General features: G+C 35.1%; 1 protein-coding gene across 2 annotated transcripts in view; it reads left to right on the top strand.

Moving 5' to 3' along the window:
- Nucleotides 1-23679, top strand: part of Bicd1 (BICD cargo adaptor 1) — a 167765-nt gene extending 144086 nt beyond the window's left edge. The window contains exons 9-11 of one of the 2 annotated variants that reach the window (XM_055605681.1): nucleotides 6283-6291; nucleotides 17426-17501; nucleotides 23282-23679. In XM_055605681.1, the coding sequence (XP_055461656.1) occupies nucleotides 6283-6291; nucleotides 17426-17501; nucleotides 23282-23369 (173 nt within the window). In that variant the 3' untranslated portion in view covers nucleotides 23370-23679. The remainder of the gene's footprint in view (nucleotides 1-6282; nucleotides 6292-17425; nucleotides 17502-23281) is intronic. The other variant, XM_055605678.1, reaches the window with a different exon arrangement.
- Nucleotides 23680-24003: the final 324 nt, after the last annotated feature.

Below are 24003 nucleotides of genomic sequence, written 5' to 3'. Positions count from 1 at the left end.
AACTGTGGAGTCCTTCTCTCCAGCACCTTAATTTCTTGTTCTTGACATTATGAATATACTCTCTGTGCTCCCCAAGGTCTGTTATCAGCTAAGCTGAGAAATGATTCTCAACTTTGATGAGATTGAATCAAAATGTATTCTGTTGTGACAAAGGAATTTATAATCAGACAGCAGACTGTACATCTTCATATGTTGCCGATTATTTCATATCAATGCCCTAACTACTAATTAGGCCTAAATAGCAATGATATCAACTATCTTACCATCCAATCATTAAATAAAATCAGCCTGCCAGAATATATAAGAAGTTAACACATTTTACAAGAGATTATTTTTGTATTAAATACTTGATTTTGCAGTACTTTTTACAAGATGAACAACAAATTTCAAATTTAAAAATTAATCTTTCACTTTGCTTTTGAATTAATATCCTAAGCAGTTTGGTCTTTATATTGCTTTGCTTTTTTTAAATATTATTTTGATTGTCCTCATTGCTCTGTCCCTCCCTCATTCTGTCTTACTCTGTCTGTGACAACATTTCTGAGCTTATGTGAGAGAATGGCATTGTTCTGAAATCTGATTTTTGTTTTGTAATATTTTCGATTTTGCTGATTTGAAAATCAGCTCACCTAAACACATTACCCTTAGCCATGCAGCCACTGCTTTAGATCTGTAGTCAACACACTCACATTTTTACACTGAAAATTGCCTTTTACATTTCACTATGTTCAAGCAATTAGCCCACTTTTTTCTGTTGTGTTGCAAACTTTGGTATTAAACTTATGCCAAAACCACATTTCTTTTATTAACCTATTTGCTCACTCATTCTTCAAAATTTAACAAAATTATCGTGCATGTGTCAGGCACTTTTCTTGGCTTTTCATATATGGTAGTATTTAAAACAGTCATCACCATTGTTTGTCATGAAAATCAAAATATGGTAAGGGAGATAGGCAAACAAATGATTTTAACAGATATTCCTGCTATTAAAATAAAACTAGAAATATGGAAATTTTCCCATAAGAGACACAGAACTGGCTATAAAGGTGCCTCGACTTTAATAAGGAGGAACTAGGGATATAGCAAAAAGAAGGGGAAAGATGCAGCTGTGTGCAATGAGAAAGTAGATATGCAGACGTGTGCAATGAAAAGATAGGGGTGCAGATATAAATAGCAAGAAGTTGCGGGTGCAGATGTGGGCATTGAGGACCTGTATCCACCTCTCTTTCCCTAAAATGTGAAATGTGATTGAGGAAGACACACACCCAATGTTCACTTCTGCACAAACACATGTACTGGTGAGTATACCCCACACACATACACAATAAATAAAGAATATTTTGGAATTCTAAGATTTCTATCTCTTTATTTTCTTATAAAGGGTGTAAGCTGTGTGCCTCATATGTATCAGTTTTACCATCATCTATGTAAGTGTAAACATTCTAAAATCTTTTCTGATATCATCTCCTTTGGGGAGAACCAGCAGCTTTGTCCTTTGTGCCCATAGTACCCTGATTTCTTTTCTAAGCTCCTTATGGATCTGAACTTCTTTGGTCTTTGGATCTCAGGATCACATAACCTAGAACGCAGTACCAGTCACCCATTGGGTACTCACTGTGTTGAATAATGAGGGTACAAATTGTGTACAATATTTCAAGTTTGTTAGCTATCCATCTAATTATTCAGGTATATAATATAGTGTATTTCAGATGTGGCTTAATATAGATGATGTATTAAAAGCTACTTGGCAATTTTTCAATTTTATTTCTCTATAAAGAAAGTAGACCTCTGTCATAACTGTACCCACCCAACTTGTAACTTTCTAGAACCTTTCTATACATATGCAAGCAGTTACACATAAGTCTCTATATCTCTATATACAAACCCAAACGTTGTATTTATATATTTATTATTAATAGCACTGGTACAACCATAAACAGTTATGCATGTTTTTACATTATATCTCCCTCTATCATATCAATGCATCATTTTCTTTATTTTTAGCCATAGGAAACTATATAACAGGGGGAAAATCTTGAAGAAATCTTGAAATATTTCCCTGTGTAAATCTGGAGTAATTTTTCCCAGATGACAAAAATTATTGCCATCAGACAGTATAACTTTACACTAGAGCTATTAAAATTAGCAGCACATAAGGGGCATAGGAGGAGATGAGAGAGGGAAGGTGGGATTGGGAGGGGAAGAGGGAGGCGGCTACAGCTGGGATACAAAGTGAATAAACTATAATTAATATAAAAAATAAACATTTAATTAAAAAATTAGCAGCATATATACTTTTAAATTCTGTAGTAGGCACCTTAGAAAAATAAAAAGTAACCTTTCTTAACTTTAATAGTATATTTTATTTACTATAGTCATAATAGCATTTCAATAGGAAATTCTGCTGTTTCTGTTTCTCAGTCTTTGAAATATAGTCAAATCAAGCATGTCTTGTTTGAACCAGCCCTGTGCCAACTCTCTAGTAGTATTGCATACAGTTCGAGACCTTGCTTCCAGTAGTTTTGATTAATAGAATTTCTGAATGTAAATGTATCTTTTGTTTTTCACTATGTTTTTCTGGCATAACACACTTTGTACACCAGGCTAGCTTCAAAACCATAGAGATCCACCTGCCTGTGTCTCTGGAGTGCTGGGAATACCAAGCCCAGCTAATTGTTACTTTTGATAAGTAATTTCTAATTTTTAAAATAGGAATTAAGATTGTACATAGTCTTTTAAATTGGACTGTTGGGCCATTTATTTACTCCTATATATTGATTCTTCATTGTTTTTCTCTGATTTATAGTATTACTCTTCTAAATACATTAAATGTTTGCATAACTGTTCATTTGGTATTGAAAATCAAGGCCCCTAGGATGAGACTTTCTAGAGAAGCAATAAGGAAGGAAAGATATGCTGTGACATATGTAAGGTTCAGGAAATCTCAGGCAATGACCCCCACCATTCCTACTTTCAAGGTCATCATCCCTGGCCAAAAAACCCCAAACCAAACCAAACCAAAAGAACAACAGAAAATATCAACCAGGTGACACAAAGCCCCAAAGAGACACTTCTAGAGTCTGTGCCATGTTATAGATTCTGTTTTAGATTTACTGAAGTGACCACCTCCATCTAATAATAATGCAGTAGTTTAAATAGAGATTGAAACAATTGTATGTTTTATACTACAGCCTTTTTCCTGTTTGTGTTCACTAACTTTAAGGCAGAGAACGGTCTTTATTCCAAGCTGTAGTTAATTGCTGACCTTTAGTTCCTGTGGTATCCTTTGTGCCAGGGGATTGATACAATGACTTGCCCTTGATATTGCTTTCATTCCAAAAGCTTGCATGCAAAGAAGAGTTCTGGTGGCTAGCTGTGCCATTCCCTATTATACTTCATAGGGAAAGGACCATCAGTTTCTTCCATACTATTATTATTATACTACTCATTTCAGTCAGACGGCGCTCATTGATTGGAGTCTACCATTTGTTCTCATGTCATGTTGTAACATATTTATTGAAACAAACCTTTAGGCTTTATGGCTTTTACCTGAGTTGTCTGAACTGTACCTTTCAAAAGGTCTTTTCTTGTCTGAAAAAAAAGATTAAGAGAAAGCCATAGCTGATGTCAAAGGAAGCCAGTCTCTAGGATAACCAGTTGTTTCTCCTATCTATCTAGGCCTACATACATAAAAGAGATTCACAATGAAGAAATCATTAAGGTTATTATAGCAGTTCTGAGGCTGTCATCATGTGAATTTATGTTATTTTCTCCATTTTTTGATTTGGAGAATCCTTGTGAAAAAAAACTGTGTTTTTCTTTTTCTTTTTTTTTTTTCTCTTTCCTTTCCTCTTTTCTTTTCTTTTGGGTCTTACATAGCGTAGGTTGGCCTTAATCACTATAAAGCTAAGAAGGATGATCTTGAACTTCTGATCCTCCTGTCTCTGCCACCTTAGTTATGAAATTACAGGTGTATGCTACCATGCCTTGTTTATGTTGTGCTGGGGATTAATCCCAAGACTTCACACATACTAGGCAAGCTTTCTACCTATTAAATTCATCTATTTCAGTACTTTACAGCATAGTTCCCAAGAAAAGGAGTTATTTTAATAGAAAAAAGAAAACATCCATTTCCTAGTATATAAAACAAACTTGATTTTTGAAAGTATAAAATATATGCCAGGCATGGTTGGTATATTTGCAGCACTTAGGAAACAGGCAGGAGGATTCAAGCTCAAGGCCAGCCTGGACTATGCAGTGAGTTAAAATTTAACCTAGGTTATATAGCAAGTCTTTGTTTCAAAAAATTAATTTATTATAAATTGAATATGTAGGCAAAAAGAACAATGTTCCTGGATTTACTATGAATTCTTATAGTGTGTTAGATTTTAATTTTTCTCAGAACATTTATTACTTAAAATGTAACTACATTTTAAATTGTATGCAAAGACTTACAGTCTAATTCATTAATGCTTTTTAGTATTATTAACACAGCAGGCATGCGTTATAGTGGGGAGTGGTCCTTTCTACACACTAATTCTAGATTTAAAGTCCCTTCTGAGTTCAAAGTGAGTGGGTAGGGGCTACAGGAACAGTCTTCTAAGAGCATGGTGCAAATTGTGTATAGCTGTGATACCCATAGAAGACCCATTGTGGCTACTTTCTATTCTTTGGTTTTGAACAATATAGTGAAAATATGGTTACACAGCATTTTTAGCTAGACTGCCTAAGGTAACCTATGATTTCAACTTGTGTAGCTAATCAACTAGAAAAGGTCCATAGTATACTATAATCATTAAAGGACTTTACAGCACCCTAAAAATCTATGGGATTCATCTAGCAAAACTGTTCTCCTTTCATACACTATCTCTTTAATTACCTATTGCTCTTGTTTAGATGTTTGTGGCTTAATGTTCTATGTCTAAAAGGTATAAGATAAAAAAGAAAAGCACAACTCAAATGGTTGATTTTATTCTTTTCTTTGCTGGCTTAAAATGTTTAAAATTGGGCTTGGAAAATTGCTCAGTTGGCAAGCATAAGAATCCGAATTTTGGTCCCTAAAACAAGGTCTGGTCATGTCTGCCTTTAACCTCAGCCTTCAGAGGGGGAGGGATAGACACAGGTAGATAGGTCCCTGGTAGTAACTGGTTGGCCAGCCCAGCCAAATCAATAAGCTTCAGATTCAGTGAGAAAAACTACCCCCTCACCCCACAAACCTGCAAAGTCATAAAGATATGCTATAGTCATGTGACTCATTGCCCTTTAGTAATCACCCTGTAGCTAAAATAAGATCAGTGATACACATTTAGATTTGTAATGTAGCAATTTCATGAAAAGTACCCATAAAAGCCTATTGTCTTGGCATTAGTCATTACTAGAGTAACTTTCTTATTTATTTTTTGAATAATCAAATCAAATCAGATCTCCTTCCCATGAGTTGCCTAAAGAATTATCCTCATATGATCTCATCAGTTAGCAAATATTCTCTTAAAATGGGCTAAATTCTCTGTTACTCTTAAATCGTAATTTAAAATTTTCATTTAAATATTTATGTAAAATATGTACATATATTTTGTAGAATAATGACCTAGAAAAGTACTGTCATTTTAACTGTTTTTTTTTTTTTTTTTTTTTAGTGAATGTAAAAATTGAAGGAGTTTTGTTTTTTTTTTTTTTTTTTTTTTTTTTTTTTTTTTAGTGAATGTAAAAATTGAAGGAGTTCTGTTAGATTTTTTGTTTTGTTTTTGTTTTTGTTTTAGCTGAAAGGAGCATGCTTTTTTTATGCTAAGGGCTTGTTTGCTGTTCTATTGCTCATCATTTTCCAGTTTTTAAAATCTAAACAGATCCCAAGTTTTTTATTGCATTTAAGATTATGTCTTACTACTGATACAAACTCAGTCTCTGGAAAGATTGGTCATGAAGATTGAAATTAGACATATGGAATAGGAACGGGTACCATCTTCTTATGGTCCTGTGTTACCCAAGACCTTGGTACAGGTATCTCAGTGAGTACACTGTTGAGTTCGTCTTCAATACCTGATTTTGGCTGTTCAAGCAGTCTGGGGTTTTGTTGTTGTTGTTGTTTTGGTTTTTGTTTTCTATTTTTTTGTTTTTACTTCCATTCATAGGATACTTTGGAAAACTTCCATTCATAGAATATTTTGAAAAATGATATAGTCCTTTACTCTAAGTAGGTATTTATGGAATAAGCCATACATAATGACATTAGAATCAGTTAAACATAATTTTTTTCTCTTTTTATGCACTACTTGACATCAAAAGCAAAAAGAGGTAAGTTGGTTATAAACACATAGCTGAGCCATATTTTCCTTAATAGATTTATTCCTTGCCTGACCTAATTTCCATAAATAAAATACTTTTACATCAAGAAGCTTATCATTGTAAATTCCTTAAGAATACATGTAAGTACCTTTTATAAAATTGGATTTTTAAAAATAATATTTAAACATATTACCATTCCTACAAATGTTGTTTTAATTTAAGTCTTAGGACATTTGGAAACAATTTAGTTTTGGTTATTGTTTACTTGCTAATGTACATTACATATTATAAGAACTCATTTCTTAATATAAGAAAAAGAAAAACACAGAACAAAAGAACATCCACAACAAACCAAACCAAAAAGCAGCTGACATTGGCGAAATCCTTAACTTTGAGATTCATTGATTTGCAGAAGAGGATGTCCAAACTTCTCAGAATGTTCTTCAGTGTGATTTTTCTGTAATGATTTAAAAACAAAAATTATTATGCAAGAAAATCAAACACATTTTATTGAATTGTATCTCATGGATTTTCCTTGTCTGAGATATATCTTTATAACTGAACTTTTTAGTGAATTATTGGGTATAATTTGTTTAGTGTATTTATCTCTGTGTCTTTGATGATGAATTAGGACATGAAATGATGATCTGGATTTGGTATATGCTAATTAACTTTGCTTACCAAGGATTGACAGCCTTATTATCTTGAGTTAACTCTGCTAGCTTGCATTGCTCTTGAGAAGGGGATTTCTAAGTAAAGGGTCATGTATGAAAAGGTGTTTAATCTGGCAACACGGTGTACTTTTACCTCTTGGTGCCACTGTAAATAATAATACTCTCTTTCCCTTTATCGTCCATTTCTGTCACGCTCATGATTTATTCCGAAATTGTCCACAAGCAAAAGGTGCAGATAATTTATATATTTCTCTTTTGTAAGATTATCATAAACTGGATTTTTTCTATAAACATTGTTTTGTGTTTTTTGACTAGCCATATGACATCATGATATCATATGGCAAGTCTGTGTTTTGTAAACAGAAAAATTTCTTCTCTGCTTAGCAAATATACTTAATACTTTTCAGAGTACAATGAACTTGTATGTTATTGTCATTTAAGGAAGGCAGAACCAGATGCTTTTAAAAAATTTGTTTTTTGCCTGAATTATATTAATATTTTTTGATATTTCAACAGTTCTATACTTTTGTACTCTGAAGGATTTTAGTGTATAACAACTGTTTCAAACTATCAGGGATATGAAGATATAATGGAGTTTTCTGTGTTGAACACTGAGTGTCTGATGCTATAAATTAACATATTATACCCCAGAGAAGTTGGAAGTTATACTATCATTAATTATCAGTGGTTACTTTTAGAGAAAATAAAGCATTTGTGGAACATGTGATACAATTGGCAAAAAGGAATGAGATGGTCAACTCTGTGTTTGATTATAAATGAAGTGTGAATTGTGGCCAATCAAATGGTCACAGCTACCTATTTTTATTAGTGTCAATGTATCACTAACTCATTAATGGAGTTTGAAAACATTTTACTGATTGTAATTAGTATTTCTGTGTTTCTATCATTTCCTCTTATTTTTCTTTCTCTAATATTTCTGTCTCCAGTTTTTCCTCATGTTTCCTGGTGTTTTAGTTGATATACTTGGGAGCCCATAGGACTACTTAAGAAGTGTATTTGACACTTTTTTCTGTTAGTTCATGAATACACTGTTAATCACTTCATAGATTTAGTGAGGAATAATTTAGTATTGTTGTTATTGATACATCTTAAATGGTAATTTAAAAATTATTTATCTGATTTGAAGTCTCCAATTATCAAAAAGAAAAATTAACATTGCTGTATTAACCTTAAAATCTTTATTAGATAGCATTCCCTCTTTCTTATTCCTTTGGTTAGAAACCAATTTTGATGGCAGGATTGTGTGATTCACAAACTCTTTCTTCCTTGAATGGATTTGTCAAACATTTACAAAGTACTCATAAAGAAAAAATTCACAAATGCTTTAAGGGAAGTGGAGTACATATTTTGGAGCAAATATTTTGCATCACATTGAAAATTGTCTATGCAAACTACTGAGGGGAAAATAAGCAACCTTAATTAGACATTCTGCAAGGAAAGTTGCCAACAAAAGCTGATAGAGGTGATGTGTATGGAGCTTAAAGAAGTTAGATAGTTTCTTCCTGGATGGTGGGGAATGCTGTTCGAGACTGGACAGTTCTGAATAGTCTGAGAGAGAAGGGGCATTTCAGAAGAACAAAAAGATAGGAACAAAGGCTTTTGGAAATAGATTTTATTTTATTTTTTATTTTGACCTTTGTTTCTTCACTATAGTTAGTCCCTTATTTCTTGAAGTGGAAAACATCAGTCATAACCAGACCTTCTTTTTTTTTTTTTTTTTTTTTTTTTGCCCTGTTGTCTAATCAATGGGCTCTGTGCTACATGTTTTCACAAGCATTCTCTCACCTGATCTTAATGGGAATTCTGCAAGATTTTTGTTTAATGTCTCCACTTATCGAGTAAGTAAGGCTCAAAATTTGATGCTCAGAATAGTCAAATTACTTATTTTGTCACTTAGCTACTGGTCCACAGAGCAGGAAGCCAAACACAATGTCTCTTTAAGTGTATGGCTCTGTGGCAGAGTTCAGGCTTAATGTGTCTAAGGACTATATTCAACCTTTGGCAAACCAGAGATAAATGCATACTGTATTAGTTACTTTTATGTTGCTATGATACAATTCCATGACCAAAAGCAACTTATAGAAGAATTTATTTTGATTTACAATCCCAAAGGGAGAGTTTATGATAAGAAAGGGATGACAGCAAGCAGGTGGATCAGGAAGTTTGCTGACTAAATTTCAATACAACAGGAAACAGAGAGAGCCAACAGGAAGTTGCATTAGGTTGTAAAGTCTCAAAGCCTACCCACAGCAATATACTTCCTAAAGCTTCCATAACTCCCCAAACAGCACCACAAATGGGGGATCAAGGGTTTAAATATATAAGTTTTTGGAGACTTTGTCACCCAAACCACAAGTGCTTAGTTCTTTCTGATAGACTCTGAATACCTGGCTAAAAAGGAGACTTGAGCAGCATAAGATAGAGAAGGCAGTATAAAGAGACTGCCAAGAACAGTGGTGTGAGTGTCACTGACAGAGGCAGGAAACGCCTTGTAGTATGCTCATCACCTATCATGGTGGGACTGCATGACCCTTTCTGAGGCTGGAATGTATCCAGAAAAACGTCTGTTCGGATTACGCGGAGAGTTCACAAACACCAAACTCCTATGTTTGTAAGCAGTTGTAATGAGTCAGTCTTCTTAGCTCCATGTACAATGTATAAAAGATTATATTTTACTAATGTAATTTCCCAGATTTTGCATTCTGTCATTAGTTTAGTTGTCTCCAATAACATTCATTTGGTAGATTTTACGCTTAGTGTATATACTGCTAACAAAATGCTAAAATATGAGTGCAGATTTTCATTTATAATTTGTATGTTCTTTTGTATGTATTGTTGGGATTTGAGTTTTTTTGACTTAAAATATATTTATTTACTTCTATCCTTGAAGAACTTTAAAGGTGGAGAAGTTTGAGAGTATTTGGGGTTTTATTGGACTGAAGAAGTACTCTTGACAGAAAGTGGGTGTTACTATTGCATCTACTTTAGAACATGTATCAAAGGTTCTGTTTTAGGTTTGTTTGTTTGTTTTTTCACTGTGGTTTCAAGATACCACAGACTAAGCAATTAAACAAGAAATTGTATTTATTTTCACACACAAACAAACAAACAAACAAAAAAACAAAAACAAAAACCTCAAATTCAAGGTCAAGGAACCTACAGGTATCTCCTGAAGCCTTTCTTCTTGGTTTGCAAATAGATACCCTCTTACTGGATCCTCATTTGGTCATTCCTCTGAGTTATATACATTCTTGTGTCTCTCTGACCTCTTCCCAGCACAAGGACATGCATCAAAGAGGAGCTGGGCCAAACCCAATAGCATCATTTAAACTTATCTATCCCTCTGAAGGTATCATTTCTAAATACAACCCTATTCAGAGGGGCTGGGTTAAGGATTAACTTTAGGAAAACATAATTCAGGTCCTATCAGGCTTCATGGACATTATAATGAAATAACATGTATAGAACAGTCAGAAACTTGGGCTTAAGTTCTAACTCTGTCACTTACTTGGGCCCTGTGCTGACTAGTTTTATGTCAACTTGACACAGGTTAGAGTCATTTGGGAAGACAGAATCTTAATGGATAAATTGCTCCCAACAGATTGGCCTAGACAAGCCTTTGTGACATTTTCTTAATTAGTGATTTATATGGGAGGGCCTATCCCATGGTGTGTGATGCCACCCATGGGTAGGTGGTCCTGGAGTTATATAATAAAGCAGACTGAATAAGCAAGCCATAAGCCAGTAAGCCACTCCTACATTGCTTCTGCATTGGCTCCTGATGGATTACAAGATATAAGATGAAATAAACCCTTTCCTTCCCAAGATGCTCTTGATCATTGTCTTTTATCATAGCAATAGAAACACTAACAGACCCTAAGAAAGTCCCTTAACTCTTTGATCCTTAGTCCTCTAAGCATAAAAAAAAAGTTCTCTGTAAAAGCCACACAAAAAGTGACCAGCATAAACTCCTCTTCTTTCCAAGCTTCATTTCCTTATGCTTAATAGAATTAAATTAAATCTATCTGAATGTGGTGATACATACTTATAATCATGTTACTTGGGAGGCAGAGGCAGGTACCAGCTTAAAACCAACATGGGACCCTGTTTCAAAAGTAAAATAAAGAGAAATAAAATCTATTTGATTGACTTTTTATAAGGCTCAGAGATCTTTGTATGAACAGTGTTTAGTTTGTGTTTGCAGAGCACTTTCTGAACATTGCAAGTTACCATTATGTTTCATCTCTCTTGTTTTTTTTTGTTTGTTTGTTTGTTTGTTTTTACTTTCATTCTGTGTGTTTCTTTTTTTATTGTCTATCAAAATCAGGTCCAGGTTTGGAGGGGAAAAAAAAAGAGGGACACTTTAGAATACACATCAAAGGCTCTGTTTTCCTTTATATACAGATTTAAAAGAGGTTGTCTCTATGCTTTGATTATTGACTGTGGAGTATCAAAATAATACATAACTATCAACTTTTCATCGATAGCTCTCATAGATAAATATTATTGTTTTTATACTGTTATTTAGTCATCTGTTATTGAATATTGACTATTCACTGAAATTATTTTGGTATAAAATAATTATCTTTGGTACAAATAATAATTAACTTTGGTATTATCTTTGGTACAAAGTTACATCTTTTGGAAATTGCAACAATGTCATTCTATTGTTCAGATGTATTTATTAGTTATTATTAAAACCGTCTTAAAATAGTATACAAATTTAACAAAGATAATGATAAAGAATCTTATCAAAATGTATGTATGCTCTTTGAATAATGAACTTCCATTTCTCTTGTCTATTTTTTTCATGCCTAATTTTGAGAACATTAGTTGCTATTTTCAAAATATGAAAAGACAAGCCAGATGTAGAAGCAGCAGCTATAATCCCCATACTCAGGAGGCTGAGACAGATTGATCATGAGTTTGACACCAGTTGGGCCACAGATAGGTTACTTTCTTGAAAGGAATGAGAAGAGCAGTGAAGGGAAGGGAACTTATTTTCCTTTTAATTTTCATTGCTGAAGGAAAGATATAAAAAAGCCATGGGCATTTGCAACATAAATAGGGAGGTGCCCAGAGAGAAAGAAAATGTGAAAGCAATAGGGTATATACATAAATCTGTCAGAGAGAATTTGGAAATACAGTTTTTATACAGAGGAAACAAGTTTTTCTGAACTCGACCCACAACTTGAGCCTGATCTTCCGCAAATTTCAGGAAATAGATGGGTTCATCTGCTCAGTATACAGTAGTGATTGCTAAAAGCCAGTTCATTCTGCTAGACTAAGCTTCATTTTCATGCACTGAACCATGTCTGGATCTTGACAAACAAACAGCTGTTTGAAAAATTTTAAGGCAAATAGAGAATTAGTCATACAATTTTTTTTTTGCATTCATAACTGGTTGTAAAGGGTCAAAATCATCCATCAAAATTTATCTACCTAGCCCTATTGTTGCCAATTTGAAATGAAGATATCAAAGTCAAATTACCACATTTTGACTTGATACATAAAAATATGAGAGGGGCTAATATAGAATACAAAATGTGAAGTACATTAGGAATTAACATAAAACATAAAAAGGTAAGAGCCAGAGTTGTAACTCAATGGTAGAATGCATGCACAAGACCCTAGGTTCAGCCTCCAAACCACAAATAAATTACATAAACTATTTCATTGTAATAAACATATATATATATATATATACTTAGTTTTATTAACAACCACATTAATAATGGATATATACATACATAAATAAGTATACCATTATTATTGGCATCATAAACATATATCCGTAAGTACAGGGTAGAAGAAACATGACTTGTTAGCACCATCAAAGAAAAATTGGTATGAAATAGTAGAATGTGGTTGCTTTAAATGTGATACAGATTTTGATATTTTCATAGAATTTTGATATTCTGATGAGAGGGGTCTGCTGTGCTACTTTTCTATAGTCATACCTGACTACATATGATTTCATTTACAAACACCTCAGGGTCCCCATACTAGACCATGTCCTCTAGAGTAGGGAAGGGGAGGTTCATAAGAGGCGAATGAGAGAAGTTGCCACCATGTCTCATAGGAAGAGCTTGGATTATTTATTATTAAGGAAACTCAGAGGACTCTGATAGTTATGATGGAAACTTGAGCAGTACTGGATGTAATTCCTGGTGCTGAGAGAAGGGGATATGTATGGAAGAGCCAGAGCTGCATTAGATCTTCCACTTTGAAAGCAGGCTATAATGAGCCATGCTATAGGAGACTTGTGAGCCACTGAGAACTGCTTTGTACTTTTCACAAAGTATCTGGTTATGATACTTTCTTCTAAAGCTGCATCCTGGCAGGCTCTATGCCCCACAGCTCAGATTTTACTCATAAAATCCCAAATCACATACACACTAGTGTCATGTGGGCCGAGGGAAGAATCAAAACCTAATGTCCTAACGAATTCCACTCAGGGCTATCCCATGCAGCCATCACTGGGTTTCTACACTCTCTAAGGCATTAGTTTTTAGGAAACTGATGAATTTCTAAATGGCATCAAAAAGGTTAAAAGTAATAAAATCCTGAGGGAAAGCTGTAAAGCAAGATCTCTTCCTCTATGGCAGTGAAATCTGTTGTTTCCAGCCACCAAACCAACCAACCAACCAACCAACCTACCAACCAAACCAAACCAAAACCGGAAACACAAAATCATCCCTGTTCTTAGATGCTGCATCTTGTTTTGTGCTTTTGATGTATTTGATTCTCTTCAAATCAGCATCTCAACTGTATGGCAATATTCTTTTAGTATATAACCTAATACTTTCTAGAGATAGCTGATAGAAATGTAAGAGTAGCCAGATAATACAGTGCCTGACACATGGTAAGCAATGAATAAGTTCCAGATGCTGTAGCATCTTTCTCCTCATTACCATCTCCATGGCATGTTAGTGTACGTGCTCACTTAATGTGCCTGTCTTTCTTAATCAAGCAGACATTTTATCTTCTTTGTGTTTTTGTCCCCGTTGTCTAAACAATCTCCAACATAAAGTTAGTGATTTGATTTTGAATAATTTGAGACTATCTTGGTTTAAAAATGACAGCACCAATTGTGTCAAGATCCAGCTATACCACTCCTGGGCATATATCCAAAAGATGTTCAACCATTCAACAAGGACATTTGCTCAGCTATGTTAATAGCAGCTTTATTCATAATAGCCAGAATCTGGAATCAACCTTGATGTCCCTCAGTTGAAGAATGGATAAAGAAACTGTGGTACATTTACACAATGGAATACTACTCAGCAATTAAAAACAAGGAAATCATGAAATTTGTAGGCAAATGGATGGAACTAGGAAAGATCATCCTGACAGAGGTAGCCCAGAAGCAGAAAGACACACATAGTATATACTCACTTATAAGTGGACATTAGCCATATAATATAGGATGAACATACTAAAATCTATAGTAAAGAAGCTAAGCAATAAAGAGGACCCTAGGCAAGAGGCTTAATCCTCGTTTAGAAGGGCAAATAGGATAGACATCAGAAGTAGGAGAAGACAGGGAACAGAACAGGAATCTTCCACAGGAGGCCTCTGAAAGATTCTACCCATTAGAGTGTTGAAGAAGATGCTGGGACTCATAGCTAAATTTTGGGCAGAGTGCAGGAAATCTTATGGAAGAAGGGGGAGATAGAAAGACCTAGAGGGGATAGGAGCTCTACAAGGAGCCCAACAGAGCCGAAAAAAATCTGGGCTCAGGGCATCCTGCAGAGACTGATGAATCAACCAAGGACCATGCATGGAGAGGACCTAGACCTTCTACTCAGATGTAGCCCATTGGCAGCTCAGTCTCCATGTGGGTTCCCTAGTAAGGGGAGAAGAGACAGTTTCTGACATGAACTTGGTTGCCTGCTCCTTGATCACCTACTTCTGGTGAGGTGGCCCAACCAGGACATAGAGAAAGAGGATCCAGCCAGTCCTGATAGGCTGGCGTCAGATAGTAGGAGAGCAATACCTTCTCTATTAGTGGACTAGGGGAGAAACACAGTGCCGTAAAGAGGGAAGAAGGGTGGGACTCAGAGGAGATGAGGGAGGGGGCTACAGCCGGGACACAAAGTAAATAAATTGTAATCAATAATAATAATAAAGAAAAAATTTTAAAAATATTTAAAGCCAAGAGAGAGAGAAAGAGAGAGAGAGAGAGAGAGAGAGATTCAGCTACAGTTGCCTCAAGAGTCTATCTGACCTAGAAGATCATAGTCAGAGCTCAGAGATCAGAAACTGAAGCTGGAGAGAGGCCTTTACTGTCTCTCAGCACACCTGCTTTACTTTGCAAGTATATGCTAAAATATTGTGGTTCAGGTTGGCTCAAAGTGGACATGACTAGAGGTGTGTCCCAAGAGGAGAGGTTTTAGAGACAATAGAATCAGAGCAATGTAGCTTTTATTCATATCAACACATTATGTTTAGTACATTTGGCATCTGTTTTTTCTCTCAACAGTAGCATTTAGTTAAAGGGTTATAAATGTAAAATATTAACAACAACCAGAGGTGATTTTTATACTTCTTTTATTTATTTTTAGACAGTTTCATTATATAGCCTTGGCTGGCCTGGAAGATCTGTCTTCTGCCTCTCAAGTGCTGGGATTAGACATATATCACTATGCCCAGCAAAGTGATTTATTTTCAAAAGAGGATATAGAACTGGAGAGAAGGCTCAGTGGTTTCTTAATTTGTTGCTTTTGAAGAAGACCTAAATTTAGTTCTATCTGCATGGTTCACAACTGCCTGTAACTTTAGTTCCAGGGGGACTGACACCCCCTTCTGACCTCTATGGGTACCAAGCACACACATAGTACATATACATACATATAGGCAAATATACACATAAAATTAAAAATATCTATTAAAAAGGAAAGAGAAAATAATGTTCATTATAAATGTAAAGAGCTACCAAATCAGGCAGCTTATTAAGGAAGTGCATTGTGGTCTTAACACCCACTTTCTAAATATTATCAGAAAAGGTATTTTCAATGCATGATAAGTTATGACTTCATTGGTAGAGAAATTATTTCTGACATACAGAAGATTTGAAAAATAAGAATTTTGATACTCCAATTGATTCTAAGGGTTGCTGTTCAACAAAGACTAAGTTCTGCCTTAGAAGTGTTTTGTTTATCCCTGCTGACAATAGAAAGCATAAAGATTACAGAGTACATGTCCAAGTCATTTTTCCATCTATTGTCCTTACATAAACGAGTATAGCATGCACCTGGTTAACTTAAAAATTGCATGTCTGGTGACCTAGTCATTCAGTAGTTGAGCCAGACACAGTGGTGCAGGCCTGTAATCCCAGCATTCAGGGGGGCTGAGGCAGGCAATCTCTGTGAGTTCGAGGCCAGCCTGGTCTACAAAGTGAGTCCAGAACAGCCAAGGCTACACAGAGAAACCCTATCTTGAAAACACAAAAATAAAAACATACAAAAAAATTCAGTAGCTGTTTAAATTTGTCAAGAGAGTCTTACCTCAAGCTTGTAATCCAGAATTTGAGATGTCTTGGCTTTAATATTTTTACATGTCTTAACTGTTCACCAAAGAAAATGCTTCAAGAATAATTTTCAAGTCCAACTCTCATCTTTACTTTTTTCAAATTCTGTTGCAAAAATATTATGTATGCATTTCCAACTAGCCTCTAGCATGTTTCTAACATTGTAAACCCAGTGCCAGACCAATTTTTGATGGTTTAGATACTTATTTTCTTGGAGTTGATGACTAACACACTGAGAAGTTATAAAATTTAGTTAATCTAGTGTGAGGTATAATGTGTGAGTCTAAAGTAATGAAAACAAAATGGAGTTACACGAATTAGGCTTGTGTCATTCATCAGTCCATGTTACTAAAAATTTATTATTCAATGAGCCATCTAAGATCTCTGCTTACAATTATTGTCAACACATGCAATCAATTTTCAGTAAACTGTAAATATAATTTTCTTGTTTAATATCCTGTTAATAAGGTATAGTTTGGCTTTCTTAAAATATCTATGAGTTGACAATATGACTATATGCCCAGAATTTAAAAATCTATTACCTGAACATATTTCATTTTTTAACAGTATATCTATGTGCTAATTAAGTAATCAGTATCATGTTAAAGTTCAGAAGGTGAAGTTTTTTGTATTAATAGACTCTGATTTTAGAGGCATCAAAACACCAAATATAAATGGCCATAGGACATAACGTACTTTTAAAAATCTTGCTACTAACTTTATTTAATTAAGAAAAATTCTGTCTTTTCTATTGGCATTAGTCAAGGAAAACAAACACACACACAAACCACATTTAATCTAGATATTTCTGAGTGAATACACATTCCTCACTAAATCTTGGGCAGCTGATTTAGTTACTGTTGCTAACACCGTTATGTCTCTTTGTATACATGTCTAATTTATTAGTTTCTTGTAGATTGTCAGCAGCCTGCTGCCTCCGTACCGCCACAGTGCTCACAACTAGCTGGGAGGCAAGACTACCCAACTGTCAGGTAAATTCACAGGCCCTTCCTTCTCCCACCAGCTGCATGTCAGCTCCCCTCCCAAGATCATAACCATCTATGCATCTTTATATGTTATTGCATGTTTTTTTTCATGAATTGGCTACATGAGTACACCCTTGTTACTTGAAGTTCATATTCCCTATGAGCATGCACAAGAGTTAGTACTATGTCATCAACCACTAGCTCGTAAAATAAAGGCTGCTTCATTTCACCCTCATGAACAAATACTTGGGTACTTGTGTTTCATTGCCTCTAATCTCTGTACTTGATAAGTTATTTGACCTACTTTTGTTTTATCTTTTTGTCCCTCAAGTATACTTATCAGGCCAACAAACAGGAAAAATATATGAAAACAGATATCTAATGCCGATTCTAGGACACCGTTATAAATATGGTTTCCATTTTATGTGTGCTCAGTCCCATTGTTATAAATGAATTGAAAAGATGTAGAAGGCCATTTGTAATAATACATACCTTTAATCCCAACATTCTGGAGGCTGTGGTAAGAGATTCGTTTGAGACTACCATGAGTTATATAGTGAGTTGAAGGACAGCAACTGAAGGACAGTGAGTTTGATACAGAATAACTGTCTCCAAAGCTATTTTTTTAAAAGGGAGGAAAAAGAAGAAAAATTCAAATCTGAATTCCAAATGGAAGAAGGGGGAGATAAAAAGATCTAGAGGGTACAGGAGCCCCACAAGAAGACCAACAACAACAACAAAAAAGATGGTCCCAGGGGGGACTTCAGAGACTGATGCATCAACCAAAGACCATGCATAGAGAGGATCTAGACCCCCTGCTCAGATGTAACCCATAGACAGCTTAGTCTCCATGTGGGTTCCCTAGTAAGGGGAGAAGAGACAGTTTCTGACATGAACTTGGTTGCCTGCTCCTTGATCACTTCTCCCTGGTGGGGCAACCTAGCCAGCCGCAGAGGTGGAGGATCCAGGCAGTTCTGATGGGACCTGATAGGCTAGGGTCAGATAGTAGGGGAGAAGGACTTCCTCTGTCAGTGGACTAGGGGAGGGATAGGGGAGGAAGAGGGAGGAAGAGTGGGACTGGGGGGAGATGAGGGAGGGGGGTGTGACTGGGATGCAAAGTAAATAAATTGTAAATAATAATAACAAAGAATATGTGCAGTGATTATTTTCTCTTTATCTGAAATGAAGTGTTTTAAAGCATGTTTAAAACTCCCTAGACTAGTTACTAAACTGGAGAGTTTGCTGACAAGTCATATTCCAGTTTAAAGCACTCCAAAACAGTTACTAGTTACTCCTGTCCTGAATGACTCCCCACAGCCTAGAAGCATCTGTAGTGCTGCTCATCTCCATAGTGTTTTTCATTGTTAATTATGTGGTTTCCGCTGGTACCAAGCATGAGCTTTGCTCATTAATATACATTAATGTGTCTCTTGTCCTCCTATCAAAGAAAAGCTTGTGTCAAGGAAAGACCAGCATAAACATAGTCCATATATGTGTCTGAGGTGAGTGGCTGTCAGCGGCAGGCTGTATGTGGCCATGCCTTAGCTGGGCAGCCACTAATACAGAGCAAATACATTCAAAGCAGGTGTGTGACATGATCTATTGCCTATGGAAGTATAACGCTGCCCCCAGTGTTGTAGGTTGAACCTATGCTCTCTCATAAGCTAGGCCAAGGGGTCTACTACTAAGCTGCATCCCCAGCCACCAAAGTACGTTGTTAATTAGTCAGTAGACAGTGTCTTCGTATTAATGGCTCTTAGAAGGCTGAACATAACACTTCCACCAAGAGGACATTTATCTCGAAAATGTTCTCTATTTTTTAAAAGAATTATTTATTTTCTTTTATGTGTGAATGTCTTGCTTGTATATAATGTACGTGCACGAGATGCATGCTTGGCACTTGGGGAGACTAGAAGAAGGTGTTGGATCTCCTGGAAGTAGAGTGCAGATGGTGGTTATGCACCATATGGGTACTGGGAGTTGAATCCAGGTCCTCTGCAAGAATAATATCTGCTTTCAATTACCGAACCATCTCTCCAGCTCCTCAGAAAAGTTCTTTACTAATGTATTGATGGCTTTTGTAACAGAAGCCAGTTCTGGATAATTTCAATTATATAAGTAACTGAATATTAGTATGAATGTTGAAGTTGATTTGAGAGGGGTTCTAGAGCATAGTGATTGGGAAACTGGGGTCCAAACCCACAGTTTAGACTCTACAAAGCAGCCTCCCTCTTTTGGGACACAGGAGTAGTGTCAACAGAGTACATATGTTCCATAAATGCTAACTACATCAGTGAGTGACTGAGCTCTAGAGTTGGACTTTTAGCTTGTAATCCTATCTCTTACATCTCTACATGTGTAATTTTGGAAAGCTGCCTCTGCTGGCTATGGTTGGTTTTTTTTTGTTTGTTTGTTTGTTTACTTATAAAGTAATGAGGAAAACAGACATTGGAAGAATTCAGTGATGAAGGGCCTGGCATGTTTGCCCTGTCTGCTGTTAGCACTAACACTTCTGTACACTACCATCCCTGACCAAAATCTTGTTTATTTTGTGACCACAGTTTGCTTGGGCAGAGTTGGAATACTACTGCTTTATGGATATCCATGCAAACATATTCTTTCTCTTCTGAGGTTACTGAATTTAGGTGCTTCCTGTCTCCTTGGCGGTGATTTACTTGAAAGAAAAGCAATTTAATAAACTACAGATACTCCTAGTTTCTATCTAAATAGATGTAGCATATCCAAAGAAGACTTCTCTTCCTCACAAGAAAAATGATTAACATGTAGAGATTTGAAAGTACTCCTCCTCAGGGTAGCTTGGATCCTGGCTGGCTTCTGCTGAAAGAGGATCTGAGTCAGTCCTGCCCTGCCCTCTTACTACTTCTGGGCAAGAAACACAATACACAACCAACAGAGCTCACTCTGGGTGCTAGGCAAGGGTAAGTTCCTTACCTGTGTTGGTCGTTTGTGATTCCTCGTAGACTGAGCAGCTATTCTAGTCTTCTAAGTGAGGGAATCTAGGCTTAGGCAGATGAAACAACTGTCAAAGGCCACATATTTGATCATAATTGAGCCAATTATCTAACCCCCATGCCCTGTCCACCATGGAGCATAGCTGCACCTCAGATAATGAAACAATCATTTTACCTACAGTTGTTTAAAGAATTTTTTTAAGTTATATTGACTCGGTTTCCTTCAATTCAGTGAAACATGAGAACATTATCTAGAAATCTTTCGTGATTTCAGATCAGGTGTTCACTGGGTTCACTCATTATGAAAAAAAAAGTTTACTTCCCTCCAGTTTATATGTATCTACTTACATAATTTTGAAACTTTTTTTTTTAGTGCTAGGAATCAAATTCAGGACTGTACACATGTGTCTACTCACATAACTTTTAAGGTGTATGATTTATTAATAAACAGTGTTCTTATATTTAAAATGTAGAGCCTTTCCACATATAGTTTTGTTGTTTTTTGAAACGTAGTCTCACTTATGTTGTTTAGGCTTATCATGAATTCCTTGAACGCTGGGGCTTCAAGTGATCTCCTGCCTCAGCCTTCCAAATAGCTTTAGTTGTAGGTATATACCACCATGCCCAACATCTGTATACTTAGTTTTTTGGAACTAATTAGAGTAACTAAAGTTCTTATTTGGAGTCTCATCCACATCTATACAAGTCATGTACAAGGCATGAAAATGGAAAATGCCACAAAATAATATTGAAATATAATGTAAGGGCACAGTATGTCATGTTTCAATAAATATAATCCAAATTTTTGGACTTTTTTCAGGTTGATTCTATTCTAAGTTATTGAAAATTTGTAGACATAATTATTTAATAGGAAATTATGTAGCCTTGGACATAATGTTTAAATATATAAAAATGTTTAATATTTATCATCTTTACATCTACTAGTTGTGTTTACCTGAAGAAGACAAAGGGGAAAAAAAGCTTTTTGAAGATATAACAAAATTCCTGAAGATATACCCAGCTTAATACCTGAAAAACCTTAATAATGAATTATTAAGATTTCTCTTTCAGTGAAAAGTTAACTTATTTGTGGTAAAGTTTGAATAATAAGTAGCCTTCTAAAGATATCAATCAAAATGAAAGCTGAATTTATGTTATTTTCTAAGTAATAATATGTCAAATGTTTATGTTAAAAATAATTCATTTACCTACCAGTCAAGAATATGTTTCTTTTAGGTTAGTGTGATATTACTGTATTTTATGCAAACTGAAAATATTGATACTGTGGTATAAAATATTTAACTTTATAAGAAAATTTAAATAATGAAAACAATTTTAAGTCATTTTGAATGATACATTAAGATGTTGGGTCATCTAAACTGTAACTCCTGCTTAGACTATTGCCATATTCTTCAGCTAGCCATGCAAAACACTCCAGGAAAAAGAGTACTGTATCATACAAGGTCTTTCTTGCATAACATAACTATCATAATACTGCTTGATAGAACTTGTGCTATATTGCTTGCCCAAACTATATGAAATCTTGGGTTCCATTCCAAGCATCACCAAAAAGAAAAAAAAGTAGGAAAAATACAACATTCATCAGTATAGAACAGCAGTTTCCTTTTAAGTTAAATTTACAATGGCTCAAAGAGCTCAAGAAGTAATGTTTAGCAAATAGTTACATAATTATGATTTTATAGTAATGTTCAACAGATGGATCTGGTTGATGATTTCAGTACCAAAACTTCAGAAGTATTTGTTAAATATAAAATTTTAATCTATTAATGATAGATTAATAACTTTTAAAACTATTTAAATTAATAAATAATAACTTTAAGTAGTATAGCAAAAACTCCCTACTGAAGTGAATTATATGATATTAAAATTCACAATATATGGGGAAGTAGATCATGTTTTCCAATTAAAAAAAAATCCCCATGCTGTCCTTTCCCTGTTTCTAGTCACATTTTAAAGACTAAAAACCCAAACATGTTTCATAGCTTTACCATAGGAGAGCTAATAGTTTTGCTACTGTATTCATCAAGATTTTTCATCAAGACATTGAATAGTCTGAGACCAGGTTCATTACAATTGGAGGCTCTCAGATGTTGATTAGAAAGCCACATCATTTACTTAACAAATGCAAAATGTCATAAAAGTTATCAGGTTCTTTGAGGAGCCATTAGACATTCAGAATCAAATGAATTATCTTCTTGAGTTGCTACTAGTAAACTCTAGACTCTTCTAAACTCCAAAGTCTTGGTCCTTTGGCCAGCACTATCTGAACCACAGCAAGCACATCACAAATGCAGACTCGAAGAGTTCTTTCCCGGCCCTGCTAAGTTAAAGTCTCCTTTACCAAGATCTTTCGGTGACTTGTACCCGTATTTAAGTTTAAAAAGGACTGACCTAAGGTCACTTTACTACCAACCTAGAGATCCAAGAGTTGGAGACTGCAAAACTGAACACTTGGCTTGGGGGACAAGCTCATGTATCAGTTCCCAAAGTTGTTTCCTTTCCCTTTCTTTCTTTCTTTCTTTCTTTCTTTCTTTCTTTCTTTCTTTCTTTCTTTCTTTCTCTCTCTCTCTCTCTCTCTCTCTTTCTTTCTTCCTCTCTCTCTCTCTCTCTCTCTTTCTTATGCCTTGCTTTAAAAGCTATATTTTTTCTTGGCATGCTTTGGATTTAAACTATTCTCTTCACAAAATTTCTGTTCATGTGTTTAAATATATAGGACAATAATTTGTCTATCACAGTGTACTTGGTTGTTTACTAGTATGTCTTTTAGCTAACTGCTTTCTCTCTCATTTTCAGTTCGGACATTGCCCTTCCTAAGGAGCAGCCACATTCCAGCTCACAGTGTGCTCCTCTCCATTGTCTCACCAAGCCTCCTTACCCCTAGTCTTCATCTCATGAATGAGTATCTGGGCTGAAGGTTTTTGTAGTGATGCTGAGGACACTGCCTAAGATCTAGCAGGTGTTTTCTTCTTGGCTAATAGATGTACAGTCCATCATTTTCAAAGAGGAGAGTTCAGAAGGATGAAATGATGCATAGACTGCGATGTGATCAAACAATTTATGATTTCTCTGAGTCACAGATAACCTGCAATCAAATGGCAACAGTTCATTTGAAACTGAAATGATACCTCCATAGGATAAAGATTCAAGACAATGTAAAATAGATATGTTGTAAAATCATCTTTCCCTATACTCCAAAGTCAACTATAGAAGTTGATTCCAATATTTTCCATTGGTATTTATTTTATATTTTATTTACTATATGTTTTATGCTTATAAAGATAATTTCTGTAAGCAGAATTCATTTATTTTTAAATAGTCATAGTTTGCTCAGTTAAGTAAAGTTTTAATTTAGTTTAAAATCTGAAACTGGCCAGATTATGGCCCTTCTTTTTGCAGAAAATTACAAATGAGGTGCATCAGAATGTTGACAATAACTGTTTTGCTGCTACATGCATATTCTTTATTCAGTTATTTTCTAATCAGTAACTCATTAATTGTTAGTTTTCTTTTTTAAC

Source organism: Psammomys obesus, unplaced genomic scaffold, assembly GCF_907164565.1.
Source record: "Psammomys obesus unplaced genomic scaffold, mPsaObe1.curated_primary_1811, whole genome shotgun sequence".
Lineage (NCBI taxonomy): Eukaryota > Metazoa > Chordata > Mammalia > Rodentia > Muridae > Psammomys > Psammomys obesus.
Note: the sequence above shows the minus strand (reverse complement) of the source record. Positions and strands in the feature narration are given on the sequence as shown.